Below are 13,371 nucleotides of genomic sequence, written 5' to 3'. Positions count from 1 at the left end.
ACCATGCATAAGATCACCCTGATGATTCAACCATGCTTCCGTTAGAATAATACAATTAAATCTACATTTAATACCTTGTAATAAAACTAGAAATTCGTCAAAGTTTTTACCATAACTTCTTATGTTTTGGTGTAATATTTTAAAATCATATATAGCATTACAGTTGTTTGGTTTAAATTATAAGAGTTGAAACAATCAACGTTAGTAATTACATTGCAATGTATGAAGGGGTTGGTTGCTTCGTCCATCAAAGCTAATTTATTTACTAAATTTAATGGGTTATTGCCGTCCGACTAGCTTAAATTGTGTATTTAGTGTCAAAACATCAGCGTTAAGAGGAATTTAAACAATCTGTGTTTAGAGCGACATATAAGAGAGTGTGCCATGAGACATTAATCATCAATTATAACATAGTAAAAAATGAGAATCGAAAAAGTATTCTATGAGCTAGATTATTAGCTAAAATTTAAAAATTCATTGTTGTTTATTGTCTAACTTAGCTTAGGCACTAAACAAACTTTGGTAAACGCAATCACATGATTATTACAATAAGTGTAAAAGTTAATAGGTAAACGGTTCAAATAAGACATTACGGCAATAACAGCCTGTTTATGAATATGTACAAATGTTTCATACAACAGTTGATCTTTAGATTTTTAAATAAAATAATCGAAATAGATTAACACTTTTAATTAATTTACATTTCCTAACAGGAACTCATATAGCCTATTCTAAGTCATTTGACAAACACTTTTTATTTTTCTTTAAACCGTATATCATTCAATTAGTCACTTAAACGAGATTATTGAAGTCATAATAGCTGTAAATGATTAAATTAGGAAGTTTTCCAGTTACTCTCAGTTACCAATGACAAAGGGACAGGATGAATGGTCTAAGATGAACTGACACAATTAAAAATAGTAGATCAATTTGTAATTAATCCTACTACATCGTTGAGCAAATGCAATGTGTTTTATTAGACAACTAGTTATAATTTTACCATAGAAGATTGTGTTTTTCTACTGCAATTTTTACGGTAAGAGATAGAAACGGTAAGAGATAGAAAGAAAACTTAAATACGTAAAATGTTTGTTTAAAAAGGACATTTCACATTATATTTAACTACCTGGCCCGACAGACGTCGTCCTGTCCTAATGTGGTTTTATGTCAAATGCTCGTTCATTTTCAAGATGAGCTCGTTCGCTGCGCTCACTTGCCTTCAGTTACATTTTTTTATCAGAATTTATTTTTCATCACTCCTTAACGAAAGTAACTATTTTCGATAACAGCTGATATCAATGAAAGTAGTCGTTTCCCAAGCTCTAATTTAGGGCGAGGGAAAATCGATCAGCTGATTTTCCCTCGCTTAAATTTACTTTCCCTCGCTCTCAATTAGTTCTCCATTTATTCACTACGCGCGCCAGTGTTTTGTTACGGTTTAATTTAATGATTTTAATCAGCTGTATGTATTTTTAAAAGTTGTGTTATTCTTTTATTTTGATGTTTAAACAAAATTTATTGAGAAATATACGTAGGTTTCTTTTTAGAAGATTTTATTTTATTTTGATGTTCAATCAAATTAATTGAGAAATCAAATTGTTTTAATATACTGAGGTCTGCTATTCTGTGTTTGTGTATTTTTGCGTCGTGATGAAAAGTATCGTTCATAACTCGTACCGAAAGTTATTATCCGGCACTTGCTCCATTATTCCCGTCCTGAAAATAGCTCTCATTTACTCGGCTTCGCCTCGCACGTGAAATTAGGGTTCCCTGTGTGTAGCCTCACACAAAAACTTGGGCGCGCGACGGAAAATGCCACTTTCGGTCCTAGTAATGAAATATACTATTACAATCTGGTCAAACAAATATGAGAACAATAAGTAAAACATTTATCAAAACAATGTCACGAAGCAAGCACCTGTTCATCAACAAGTCTTGCCAAAAATTGGATCAATCATAAATATTTACAGAAATCTGTAGCTTAGGTCCAGCACATGCATAACACTTTTTAATCTGGTAATGCACTGACTATTGTCCAGCAGATTAACAGCAAGACTGTTCGGATGATATTCTAATTTTTCTTGATACTTTTTGCTAAGGTCTGTAATTTCTTCTTTCACTGATTTAATTTTGAATTCATTCCTAATTGTAGTGTTGGATACGAACCAAGGTGCGCCAATTCTTCTCAGCGTCTTAGCCTGAAATCGTTCAAGAATTTCGATGTTGGATTTGCTCGAGGTCCCCCAAAGTTGAATTCCGTATGTCCAAATTGGTTTGATCATAATTTTATACAGTAAAATTTTCTTAGCCAATGATAATTTTGAATTCGTACCTAGTTAGTAGCCAATTGAGTTTACAAATTTTTAATTCCATTTGCTGTCTCTTGCACCAGATATGAGATTTCCAATTTAATTTTTTGTCAAGAGTTAGACCTAAACATTTTACACTGTCTGCCTCCGTTAAGGCTACATATTATTAATGGTTACCTTCCATAAGATTAACATGTAAACTGCAAAGGGCCTTAGGACGCTACCCTTAAGGGTTTTTGAAACGGAAACAGGCTATTATGTTATTCTAGTACCTAAGGAATATCCCTGTAAATTTTCATGCCAATTGGTCCAGTAGTTTTCTAGTTATAAACGCTGTAACTAACACAACTTTCTTTTATATATTTCTAGTTGGCCCGACAGACGTCGTCCTGTCCTAATGTGGTTTTATGTCAAATGTTCGTTCATTTTCAAGATGAGCATGTTCGCATGGCTCAATCACGTCTTGGTTGAAGTTCGTTCGCTACGCTCACTCACCTTTTGGTTGCAAATTAGCTGTTGTCATAAATTGAAAAAAAAAATAATAGTGCTGCACCCTGTTGGTAAACCTATTAATTTCTTAATGCTATTGAACATCATAGAATTAAATTCTTTAGTTGAACCAGCTGTTAAGAATCTTCCATTTAAATATGAGTACTCATAAGGTTAACATGGGAAACTCCAGAGCCACTGGGGCGGAGCCCTTTTGACGGATCTACACCAAACTTCACACAAACCATCCTTGAATAATGCTTAATAATAACTGAAAGTTTCATTACAATCTGTCGATCGGTTTCGGAGTCCACAAAGGACAAACAAACATACATACATACAAACAAACATACATTGGATATTATATATATAGAAGATTTGTTATAGGCCTAGCTTGCTATTTAACAGTTTTGAGTTTTCAGCTTTCTTTTATTCTTCAAATTCGAGATTTTTTTTATAATTAGAAAATAACATGGAAAATGCCCTTACTACAAGTTATCTTAAAGAGTAACTCATGAATAAGATTGGAAAGAAATTTGGCGCTGTTCCGTTCAGTAGTTAGAGTATTACGGTAGTTAACTTCATAGTCCTTTTGTAAAACGTTTTGATCCACCCTGTAAATACGGTTAAAGATAATTAAATTTGTTTGCACAAAAATGATCGGGGTGATTAGACCTTTAAATTGATGTATCACACAACCCATGTTTATATTTGAAAATTTCTCAAAAAGCACCCCTACCCCCCAAATTGGGCCCTTTTGGGGCATTTTTCAAAATTAAAAATTATTTTATTGGATTTTGCATGTCCAAATTAGGGGGAAATGAGAACAAACAAGTGTTAAACGCCTTACCTTTGCACACAAGAGATATGGAAAGTTTTCAAATGAACACCTGTATATTTCAAATAAATTTATGATTGAAAACACTTTAGATGGATACCATATTCATCCTCAAGCTAAGTTTGGCCTAGGTAGCAAGTTTTAACTAGGTACCTTCTTACACGAAAAAAAAACAGTATAACGAATCATAATACAAGTGTAACAAATGTCAAATTATTGTAAAGCCTTCAAACGGCAGAACACATATTATATACACAAGATAGTTGATATAGCATTGACAAATTTGAAGGAGACTGCAAGCGTCGTGAATAGAAGTCGTTCGGAGTTAAAAAAAGAACGACTCTCATTATACTCAACTGATCTGTTCAGCAAGAGCTGTTCACCTTCAATTTGAATCTCCCGCTCTTTTTCGATCTGTTTTGCTTGTCGACATTTTGCGTGTCGATAAAGTGGGAAAATTTACACAACCGTCCCACATAACAGACATCCCACATAACCGACATCCCACTTTACAGACATCCCATATTACCGACACTGTCGACATTTTGAGTTGTCGACAAAGTGGGACTATTTCAGTGTCGATCTTTTGGGATGTCGATAAACTGGGACCCCACGACAGCCAACACTGCACGAAACAAGCGAAGGGCTGGAGTTGGTCGGTGGAATGGAATGGCGGATCTAGATTACTGTATGTTTCTTAGTAGCCCTGTGCCCTGTGTCAATGTCGAATGTTTGTTTTCGTTTTGATTTTTTTTACCGGTGATTCCTGTGATGTTTTTTGGTTAGTAAGTAACTTGGTGTAACCTTTTCACCAAGGCATGGTGGCCATGTTAATAATCTTGTTTTGTACCACATAGACAGTTTTTAATCACGGCTACCTTTAATTCCAGGCCGGAGGCCGCGGCCTTCGAAGTGGCATCGTTGCAAGAATAGTGTTGTAAAAGGTGTTTGTTTGGAGAACGCTAAACTAATGTTATTTATGTATTTTTTTTAAGAATACGAAAGCTTGGTTACGGAGCTATGGAAATGTTGACTCCACATTGAATGTACAGAAATAGATTTTCAATTTATATTGTTTTGGTTTTCGATTCTATATTATGTTTTATTTCCATGTTAACTTATGGGACGTCTGGCGCTAAACAATACTACGGTACTTGCAACGTTGCCAATTCTCAGGCCGCGGCCTGCCTGGAGTTAAAGATGGCCGCGGTTTTAGTGGTGCAAAAATGTTTTTTTTTAAGTATTACTTTATAAATAATTTTGGATATTGAAGAATAATATCACCAGTTACCATATTTTAGGTGGCTATACATGATATCCATTGGTATTGCTGCAAAAATAATAAGTTATCTAGATTTGATGGAGAGGGATAATTGGAGGGATTATTAGAACACGGACTAGGGATAACTAGGGACTTTTTGACGTTGGCCCAGGGATATTTTTTTCTTGCGGATGGAAACACTGATGTGAACTTGTGCTCTCCCTGAGGTGACGACTGACGACATTGTCAGAATCAGATTGTCATTGTCAATGTCAATTTTTGTTCTTTTGTTGACTAATGAATGGTAACTTATTCTGATTTTGCTTTAGGAAAACTAAACTTTAACTTTAATAATCATTACTTACAATCAACAACAGAAGTATTTTAATTGTTCACAAATGATATATCAAACTGTTCTTCAGTTAGGTGGACTGGATAATGTTTAACATGGTTTAACTTTGTCTTTACCTACTCATGTACTCAGGTAGGTAACCTATAAACTTACCGGACCTTAAGTGTATCTTCAAAAAGAACATTTTCAAGGTAAACTTTACAGATTTATTAAGTTCTGTAATCTTAGTAATACTTTGTCTAAGTCAACATGCCACTTCCAGCTGCTCTTGCAGCTAAACTAGCTAAGCGTGGCTTAGTCACTCCAAATACTCCACAAGAGAAATCTGATGAAAACTCTAAAACTGATCAGAATTCAAAATCTGTGTTGAAATCAGATAACACCAGATTGGAAGAGGAAGAAGAGGTGATTGCTGAAAACTATGATGACCAGGTAGAAAACCAAGAGCCCAATAAAATGGCTCACAAAATCCTTACAAATTTCAGCGATGACAGTAATGATTCGTTTTTGGATAGTTCGGCCAGGAAGTTTAAAGGATATATATATTGCCCAAATAAAAACAACATATTCCATGACTGCACAAAGTTTTGTGAAGATAGTTGGGAAAAGCGAGAACCAAATCCTAAATATATGAGGAGAAGAAAAAAGATGTTAGCTAAATATCCACTACCGAGCCATTGGAAGGAGGTCTATGATGCAGGAATTGGACATTATTATTACTGGGAAGTTGATAGTGATTCAGTTTCATGGCTGCCGCCATCCCATCCTAAAGCTGTAATCACAGAACCAGCTGCAATTTGTCGCCAGCAGAGAGATTTGGTATCTGACTCGGAAGACAATGACTCCGATGAGAAAAGTGATAAAAGCGAATCAACTGATGAAGAAAGTGATGATGAGGCTGAACGTAAGAGAGAGGTAAAAAGGAGGAAGCTGGAAGAATTGGAAAAATCAAGAGCTAAAGGGAGAAATAAACTGAAAGTAAACAACATCGACCCAATGGACCCAGCTGCTTACTCAGATTGTCCGAGGGGAGGATGGTCTGACGGTCTTAACAAAGGGAATGAAGCTAAAACTGGTGTTGACACAACCGCTGCAGGATCACTTTACCAGATGCGCCCTTATCCAAGCCCAGGCTCAGTGTTGCGAGCCAATAAGTCGTCAAATCCAGAAACTCCGCTAAAGTCTGATAAACCAGCTGTAAACAAACCAGAAAAACCTAAGAAACCGTAATCTTCTAAGAGCCTCCTTTTGAGCTAACAGAGTTTGTATTTGCATCTAATTTAGTTGGTATTAAAAAAAGGAAGATTATTTAGCCTGCCTTGCACTCTAACTTCTAGGCCTAATTTGAGAAATTTAAGTACCTTTCTGTTACTAAATTCTAGGCCTATTTAGGCTTAAGTAAGTAAGAGGCCAACACATTTTAAACTCTATGTACTGTACAGCACATATTTTGAGCCTTAATCGTAAATTGTTTAAACTATTGCCAATTCAGTTTGATTTGTCTGTTTATTTAACCTTTTTGTACACATTTTTGTCTCAATATTTTACTCATTGTTATGCTATTATTTTAACTATGGGTTATCCCAAAACATTTTAATAATTCTTAAACTGTCAGTTGTATTAAAGTACCAAAAATGATAAGTCAAATGCACATTAAATACACCCTTAAAAATATTTGCTTAAAAGTTGTTCAAAAACTATATAAAGAATTTATACAGTTTCCAGTTCAATTTAAAGAAGAAAGTAGTAGTGAAAGAATCTGCAAGTTTTTTTCCGTTTTTCATATATAGCCTATTTAAAACTGAAAATAAAGCACATATTTACCATTCAACTTTTATTAATTTTTTACATTGTCTCTCCTATTTAGTTTTAGCCTACAAGATTTAAAGCATCTGGCAATGATTACAATGATGGCTCATTGTTTCCTTATTAGGCCTACAGTGTTCATTAAAGCCAAAGAATCTTTTTAAGATTTATTGATTTTAGATTTCCTTGATCGTTGCAAATGTTTATTTCAGAAGTAACTTAGGCCCACCTTATGAATATCAACATTATTCTGCCAATAATTTTTTGGTCTACAGATAGGCTACTTTTTCAAAAATTTTTTAATTTTGTTTGAACAAAACTGAATCAATTATTTTGGATTTGTTTCAGAAATAAAAGTTCTACTGAAAGACACTAGTGCTAGGAATTTCAAAAGTTCAGTGCAAATGAGGTACCTACATACAGGGTGATTGATATAAGTGTGCCAGCTGTTTTATTCGAAAACTATTTGGAGATATCAAAATACAGTGTTAGCAAAACGGGAGTGCCGATGAAGACCTTTGGGGGTGCATGCGCGTGAAGGGAGTAGACCTGGGTCTCCATCGGCCCTCCCGTTTTGCTAACACTAAGTTAAATGGCAAGTGCCTTGGATTTTTTATTTTAAAAATTGTAGTCAAGTCGAAAAAAACATTTTTTGCCGTCATTGTTCCAATATGGCTGCCAACTTTGATTTTTCTTATGGAACATCCTGTATTTTATTATGTATTCTGGTAGAAAATGTAATTTTAAGACAATTTTATTCCTGTGTTTTTTTTTCATAAACCTAACCGTTTCAAAGATAATAATGGTTAAAGCTTTGAAATTTCGGTATGAGAAAGAGTTTCGATAAAAGGCCTAAGCAAGCATATCAGCTGTTTTATTCAAAAACTATTTGAAATTTTACAGCTTTAACCATTATTATCTTTGAAACGGTTATGAAAAAAACAAAAACACAAGAGTAAAATTGTCTTAAAATTACATTTTCTACCAGAATACATCATAAAATACAGGGTGTTCCATAAGAAAAATCAAAGTTGGCGACCATATTGGAAAAATGGCGACTAAAATATTTTTTTAACTTGACTACAATTTTTAAAATAAAAATCCAAGGCACTTACCATTTAACTTTTTTTTATATCTCTTATAGTTTTCGAATAAACCAGCTGGCACACTTATATCAATCACCCTGTAAATTTATTGAAATTCCTAGTTTTACTGACTAACGTTAATTTGTTAAAGGAATTTGTCATAATTAATTTAAACACTGATTACAGAGAGCCATTAATTTGAATGTTTACCTTTTGGAAAAAGTATATTTGTTATAGCCTACCAACAATGTTAAAGATTAAAAAGGGCGTGGGGATGAAGCTGATTATGTCTTTCTCTAGTTAATTTTACCATAGATAAAACATGTTTTATCTATGGTTTCACTAATAAAATAGTTGATGATTCCTACATGTTTTTAGCAGATTAGTTCAGAAATTTGAGGAAAGTTATGGCTTCATCAACTGATCGATCGTTTAAAGTGGTAAGTTTCATACTTAAATGCACTATTATTTTAAATTTTGTGTGTATATTATTGCTGTTATGGGTGATGAATAGAATTGAAGCTGTATCGAAATAAATCAATTTGTCAAATACTGTGTCTCATACAATTTTGAAAAAAATGCAAAGCAAGATAATCAAGTCATGGTCATATTCTGACCATATCGATATAACTTAGAGTATTTTAACATTCATTTCCTGAAAATCTAATCTAATAATCTTTTTACAAATGTGTACTGTATGGCCTACATCAGAATCCTTATAAAATGTCAGTTAGGAAATGAAATTATATTGTGGTCCAAACAATGAATTTGTTTAACAGGAGTGTAGGGGTCCTGGCTACTGGTCGTAAATTCTGGGACCATATTTATATAATCTAACCTAACCAAACTTCTATAAGTGGATTAGGGCCAGAGGTGGCCAGTTCTCCGTTTCCCGTTTAACAGAGGAGCAATAAATTTGCCTCAGAAAAGCAATTATCAGTGTGGGCAGGGAACAGGGAGGTTGTAGTCCTTACCATCATATCTAATTGCTTTAAATTGATCTTAGGGAGTGTATTGATACTAGACCACGATTCATTCACCATTGGTGTATCATATCATATGCTAACCAAGGTCTAGGTTAAATAGTAACAAGACCAAAGTTTGAATTATTTCCTTAGAAAACATTGACCACTTACATCTGTCAAATAACAATGGAAACTGACAAAATTTTCTGTTAAAAGACCATCAAATCATACAAATTGTACTAATATATTCAATACCTTAAGAGAATAAATAAAGTCAATCCTACTTTTTAAAGGACATCTTGGAATAATTCATGAAGAGTTTGATATCTTCTAAATTCAAACAAGAAAGATTGATAATCATGTCCTGACTTGCTAGTTTGTGCGACATGTAGAAGTGTAGCCCTGTTAGCAATCAGTTAAATTTCAGGGTATGGGAAATATACTGTGTTACAGTTACAGTATAACTCCCATTATTCGTCTAAACTTAAGGAGAATACAATAAATAAAATTAGTTCATACAATGTAGATCATTTCAGTTTGCGGTAATCTGTAACCTATTTCAATCTGAGCAAATTGGGTCCATCATGCGAGAAGTCTATTGTACTGTCCTATTGAACATTGGCTGGAGTGTCATTTGCCTAGGGCCAATTCCTTTCTTAAAAATCCTGTTTTCCCAAATTCCAATCATTCAGAGTTTTGGTTTTGATAATCTGGATGGGGTCCTGTTAATTGAGCCGTGCAATTAAGTTCTACTGCACTTTACCTGTTGTTGGTAGGAGACAACTAAGGCTATATTAAAGCACTTTTTCCGTGGAGATAAAACAAAACTGATGGAAGAAGCAGGTCAGCTGGTTGCAGAAGTTGCAAGCCTGGCTGTAGTGGAGGCAACACTACGAGCGGGAAAACAAGCCAAGACCGAAGGATCCACAGTGATACAGGCCGAACATGTTGAAAAAGTTCTTCCCCAGCTGGTGAGGAAATATTTTGTGTATACAATCATCCACTTTTTGATACTAGTAGACATCCCATAAGGATAAGCTGTAGTCATTTTTTTTTCAAAAAGAAAATTGACAACATTGAACAAAGAACACCCAGAGTGTGCTACAGTATAAAATTCTCTTTTATCTCTTAGGGCGGATCCGTTTATTTGGCATTAGCCAAGCACTAAATATTTTACTAGTGACGAGCTACTTGTGTTGGTATTTTCACATTCAGAACATTCATAAAAAATTACAAGCCCTGACTTTTGCCAAAAGTAATCTTTAACACATTTCGCTGAAATAGATATTTCCTGCAGACGTGATTAACATAATTTTATCAACCTCTTCAGTGGTTTATGGACTTCGATTTACCTTTATGAAGGAGGGATCTTTTTAGCAAATTTACCTATAGGGAAGTAGTTATTAGCGTAGGTCTCATAGTAAGACCTAGGCCCGGGACCGATTTACTTTTTTATTTTGATGTCCCCAGAGGCCAAAAACACCATTCGTTCAAATTTTTATATATGTATATACTTATATACGTGTCCGTGAGCGTGATAACTTTAGTAATTTTTCTCCGATTTTGATTAAATTTGGCTTGAAGGTGTTAGGCGGGATAAACTTGAATGAATTCGTGAACCAGCATGATCGGACCATGGGAACGGGGTTTTACAGAGAGTCTTATGAGGGAAAAATTAGTTTTTATCATTTTTAATCCTCAAAACACAAAATTTCACAATTTCTCTCTAGACAATGTTGAAGAGCTTTAAAAAATTAATGATTTAGTATATCAAAGTGTTTTTGTACAGTTATTGGTAACGGAGAAAATTAAAAAAAAAAAATACCCCGCCGCAGCAAACCTGCAGACTTAGCGAATTTCCATTTGCCTGATTGGATTTAAACTAAAATGTCTCCTTAAAAATATCACACTTATTCCCTATTTAAACAGAATTAGTTTAGTGAGTACTTAGGTTTGCTGCAACAGGGAGGGTAAAAATTTTTTTTAATGTAAAATGTTAAAAAGTACTGTGGTTTAGTACAAAATGTATTTTCCAAATTTGATCAAAATATGTTCATAAACAAGCAAACTACAACAGTTGACTTATTCTCCATAAGAATAACATGGGAATTTAAAATTACAATTTTTTTGAATTTTCTCCGTAACAAATAGGCGCATTATAACGCTTCAATATACTACATTATTTGTTTTTTTAAGCTCTACAAAATGGTTTAAAAAGAAATTGTGAAATTTTGTGTTTTTATGGTCAAAAATGGGAAAAACCTATTTTTACCCCATAAAACCCCCCATAAACACCCGTTCCCATAGTCCGATCATGCTGGTTCGCGAACTCATTCAAGTTTATCCCGCCTTACACCTTTAAACCAAATTTTATGAAAATCGGACAAAAATTACTCAAGTTATCGTGCGGATGGACACGTATATATATATATATATATATATATATATCTATATATAGATATATAAAAATTTGAACGAATGGTGTTTTTGGCCTCTGGGGACATCAAAATGAAAAAGTAAATCGGTCCCGGGCTTAGGTCTTACCATGAGACCTACGGTAATAGCTACTTCCCTATAGGGAAATTCGCTAATAATTTAAAATTCCCACGTTATAGGCTACTTATGCAGAATATTGTAAAATGTAGTATCCTTGTTTATGGATATATTTTATCAAACTTGGTAAATTAATTTATTTTATAGTACTCAGCTATTAATATTTTACAAAAAAAAAAAAAAAAAAAAAACACACGTTATTTCCTCCACGTAGTTTCCCTGTAGCAGCAAACCAAGGTACTCTTTAACCTAATGTTAATCAAAAATCAATTCAGGCAGATGGAAATTCGCTTCGAGGTTTGCTGCGGCGGATGTATTGTTATTTTAGATTTCATAGTACTGGAGGTATTTTACTTTATTTACCACTTGAATTGTCTTTGGTGGCTATGGCTAGTACAAATACTATAAATTTATAGTGGAAATTATTAGCACTTGCCTATATGATAACACTATATAAGACCGCCATTGTGTATAATTAATAATAACCATAGAAATAACCCTGAGTTTGAATTTAAATAATTTGTATGCCTTTGCAGTTGGCTTGTAATGCAAACAATTTGACTACTTTCAGTGGGTAAATAAGCAATTTACATAGCTGTAAACAACTTTAAACTTTATGTTTCAGATTACAGACCTTTAAATGGATTTCTTCATTAATTGGGTCCTAATTTCATCCAAACAAAGTTGTTGTCTCAATCCAGTTATGTAAATATTATTTGAATAAAGCTTTTATATAAAAAAAAATCATATTAGCTTTATTTATCTGATTTCCCATTCAATAATGTTTATCAGTAGTAGTAACAGTAAGTTAGGACTTTTACACATTGTAAAGCCATAAATAGCCTAATAAATGTTGTTCCATAAGAAAGTGTGAATCTGTAACAACCATGAAATTAAATTGTTTCCAGATACCAAGGTAATAATCTCATCTGATTGCAATTTAATTTGGTTAAAGAAAATAAAAACTACTTCAGCTTGAAATGATTATGTTAGTTGATTATATTAAAGTGTTTTGCTTCAGCTTGAAATAAACAAAAATATCTCTATAGCCATTTACTTAACACTTTTTCAACAGAGATTTATAAATCTGTCTTAACCCTTTTGAGGGTGGTATTAAAATGCATCTTTGTTGTGGAGACCTTACAGTAAATCTCTGGTAGGTCCACAACCAAGAGAAGATGAAAAGACCAATCCCTTATACAAAATATAAAAATGCTACTGGCTTTGGTACAGATTCAGAAATATGGTATTTAACTCTTCTTCCCTGCACATTGAGAGGGGTAGATGTGAAGATAAGGTAGTTTACAATAAAATTATTAAGTCACAACCTAAAATCAAATCAGTCAGGTGATTGTATAGCAGCTATTATTAGCTAAAAGTACACCACGTTAAATTCTAAAAATTGTTTTCTCGTCCTTTATCTCTTTATGGAAGGGATGCTATACTTGAAAAAATATGTGTATTCTAATTAATTGTTGTCCCACTTGTTTGTTAATAAAATTGTTTATTATATTTTTAAATTTGAACATATGTATGTATACATTGTGTTTAAAGAAAGCTAAAAGTTATTTTACTAGATGCACGCTCATTCTTAAATGAAGATAGTGAATAAGGCGAGGGCTATTATGATTATTTTTTACAATCCTGGTGAGATGTATCATCTAATACATTAGTACAGGCTAACCAGACCGACTGTCATTGACCAATTGTTTT

At 33.5% G+C, this 13,371-nt stretch overlaps 2 protein-coding genes across 4 annotated transcripts; both read left to right on the top strand.

The window, feature by feature from the left end:
- The first annotated feature begins 5,150 nt into the window (after positions 1-5,150).
- On the top strand, positions 5,151-12,389 carry LOC128997181 (centromere protein X-like). 3 transcript variants are annotated; one of them, XM_054422777.1, is made up of 4 exons: positions 5,151-5,381; positions 8,522-8,580; positions 9,882-10,076; positions 12,284-12,389. In XM_054422777.1, exons 2-4 carry the CDS (start codon positions 8,548-8,550, stop codon positions 12,296-12,298), a joined length of 243 nt encoding a protein of 80 aa, XP_054278752.1. In that variant the 5' UTR covers positions 5,151-5,381; positions 8,522-8,547; the 3' UTR covers positions 12,299-12,389. The 3 variants fall into 3 exon arrangements, with proteins under 3 accessions (XP_054278752.1, XP_054278751.1, XP_054278753.1); XM_054422776.1 differs by having other exon boundaries at positions 8,519-8,580; XM_054422778.1 differs by lacking the exon at positions 5,151-5,381 and adding an exon at positions 7,429-7,464.
- LOC128997180 (polyglutamine-binding protein 1-like) lies at positions 5,375-7,094 on the top strand. The gene has a single exon (XM_054422774.1). The coding sequence runs from the start codon at positions 5,499-5,501 to the stop codon at positions 6,477-6,479; it is 981 nt and encodes a 326-aa protein (XP_054278749.1). The 5' UTR covers positions 5,375-5,498; the 3' UTR covers positions 6,480-7,094.
- Positions 12,390-13,371: the final 982 nt, after the last annotated feature.

This window comes from Macrosteles quadrilineatus, unplaced genomic scaffold, assembly GCF_028750875.1.
Source record: "Macrosteles quadrilineatus isolate MER2022 unplaced genomic scaffold, UCM_ALF_1.0 Scaffold_6__1_contigs__length_79288215, whole genome shotgun sequence".
NCBI lineage: Eukaryota > Metazoa > Arthropoda > Insecta > Hemiptera > Cicadellidae > Macrosteles > Macrosteles quadrilineatus.
The sequence above is the reverse complement of the archived record's forward strand: the minus strand, read 5'-3'. Positions and strand labels throughout refer to the sequence as shown.

What these genes read in the sequence shown, in the direction of transcription:
- LOC128997180 (XM_054422774.1), top strand. Translation starts at nt 5,499, where the DNA reads ATGCCACTTCCAGCTGCTCTTGCAGCTAAACTAGCTAAGCGTGGCTTA.
- LOC128997181 (XM_054422777.1), top strand. Translation starts at nt 8,548, where the DNA reads ATGGCTTCATCAACTGATCGATCGTTTAAAGTG. An exon ending in CTGATCGATCGTTTAAAGTG is followed by an intron (nt 8,581 to 9,881) that starts GTAAGTTTCATA and finishes TGTTGTTGGTAG; the next exon opens with GAGACAACTAAGGCTATATT.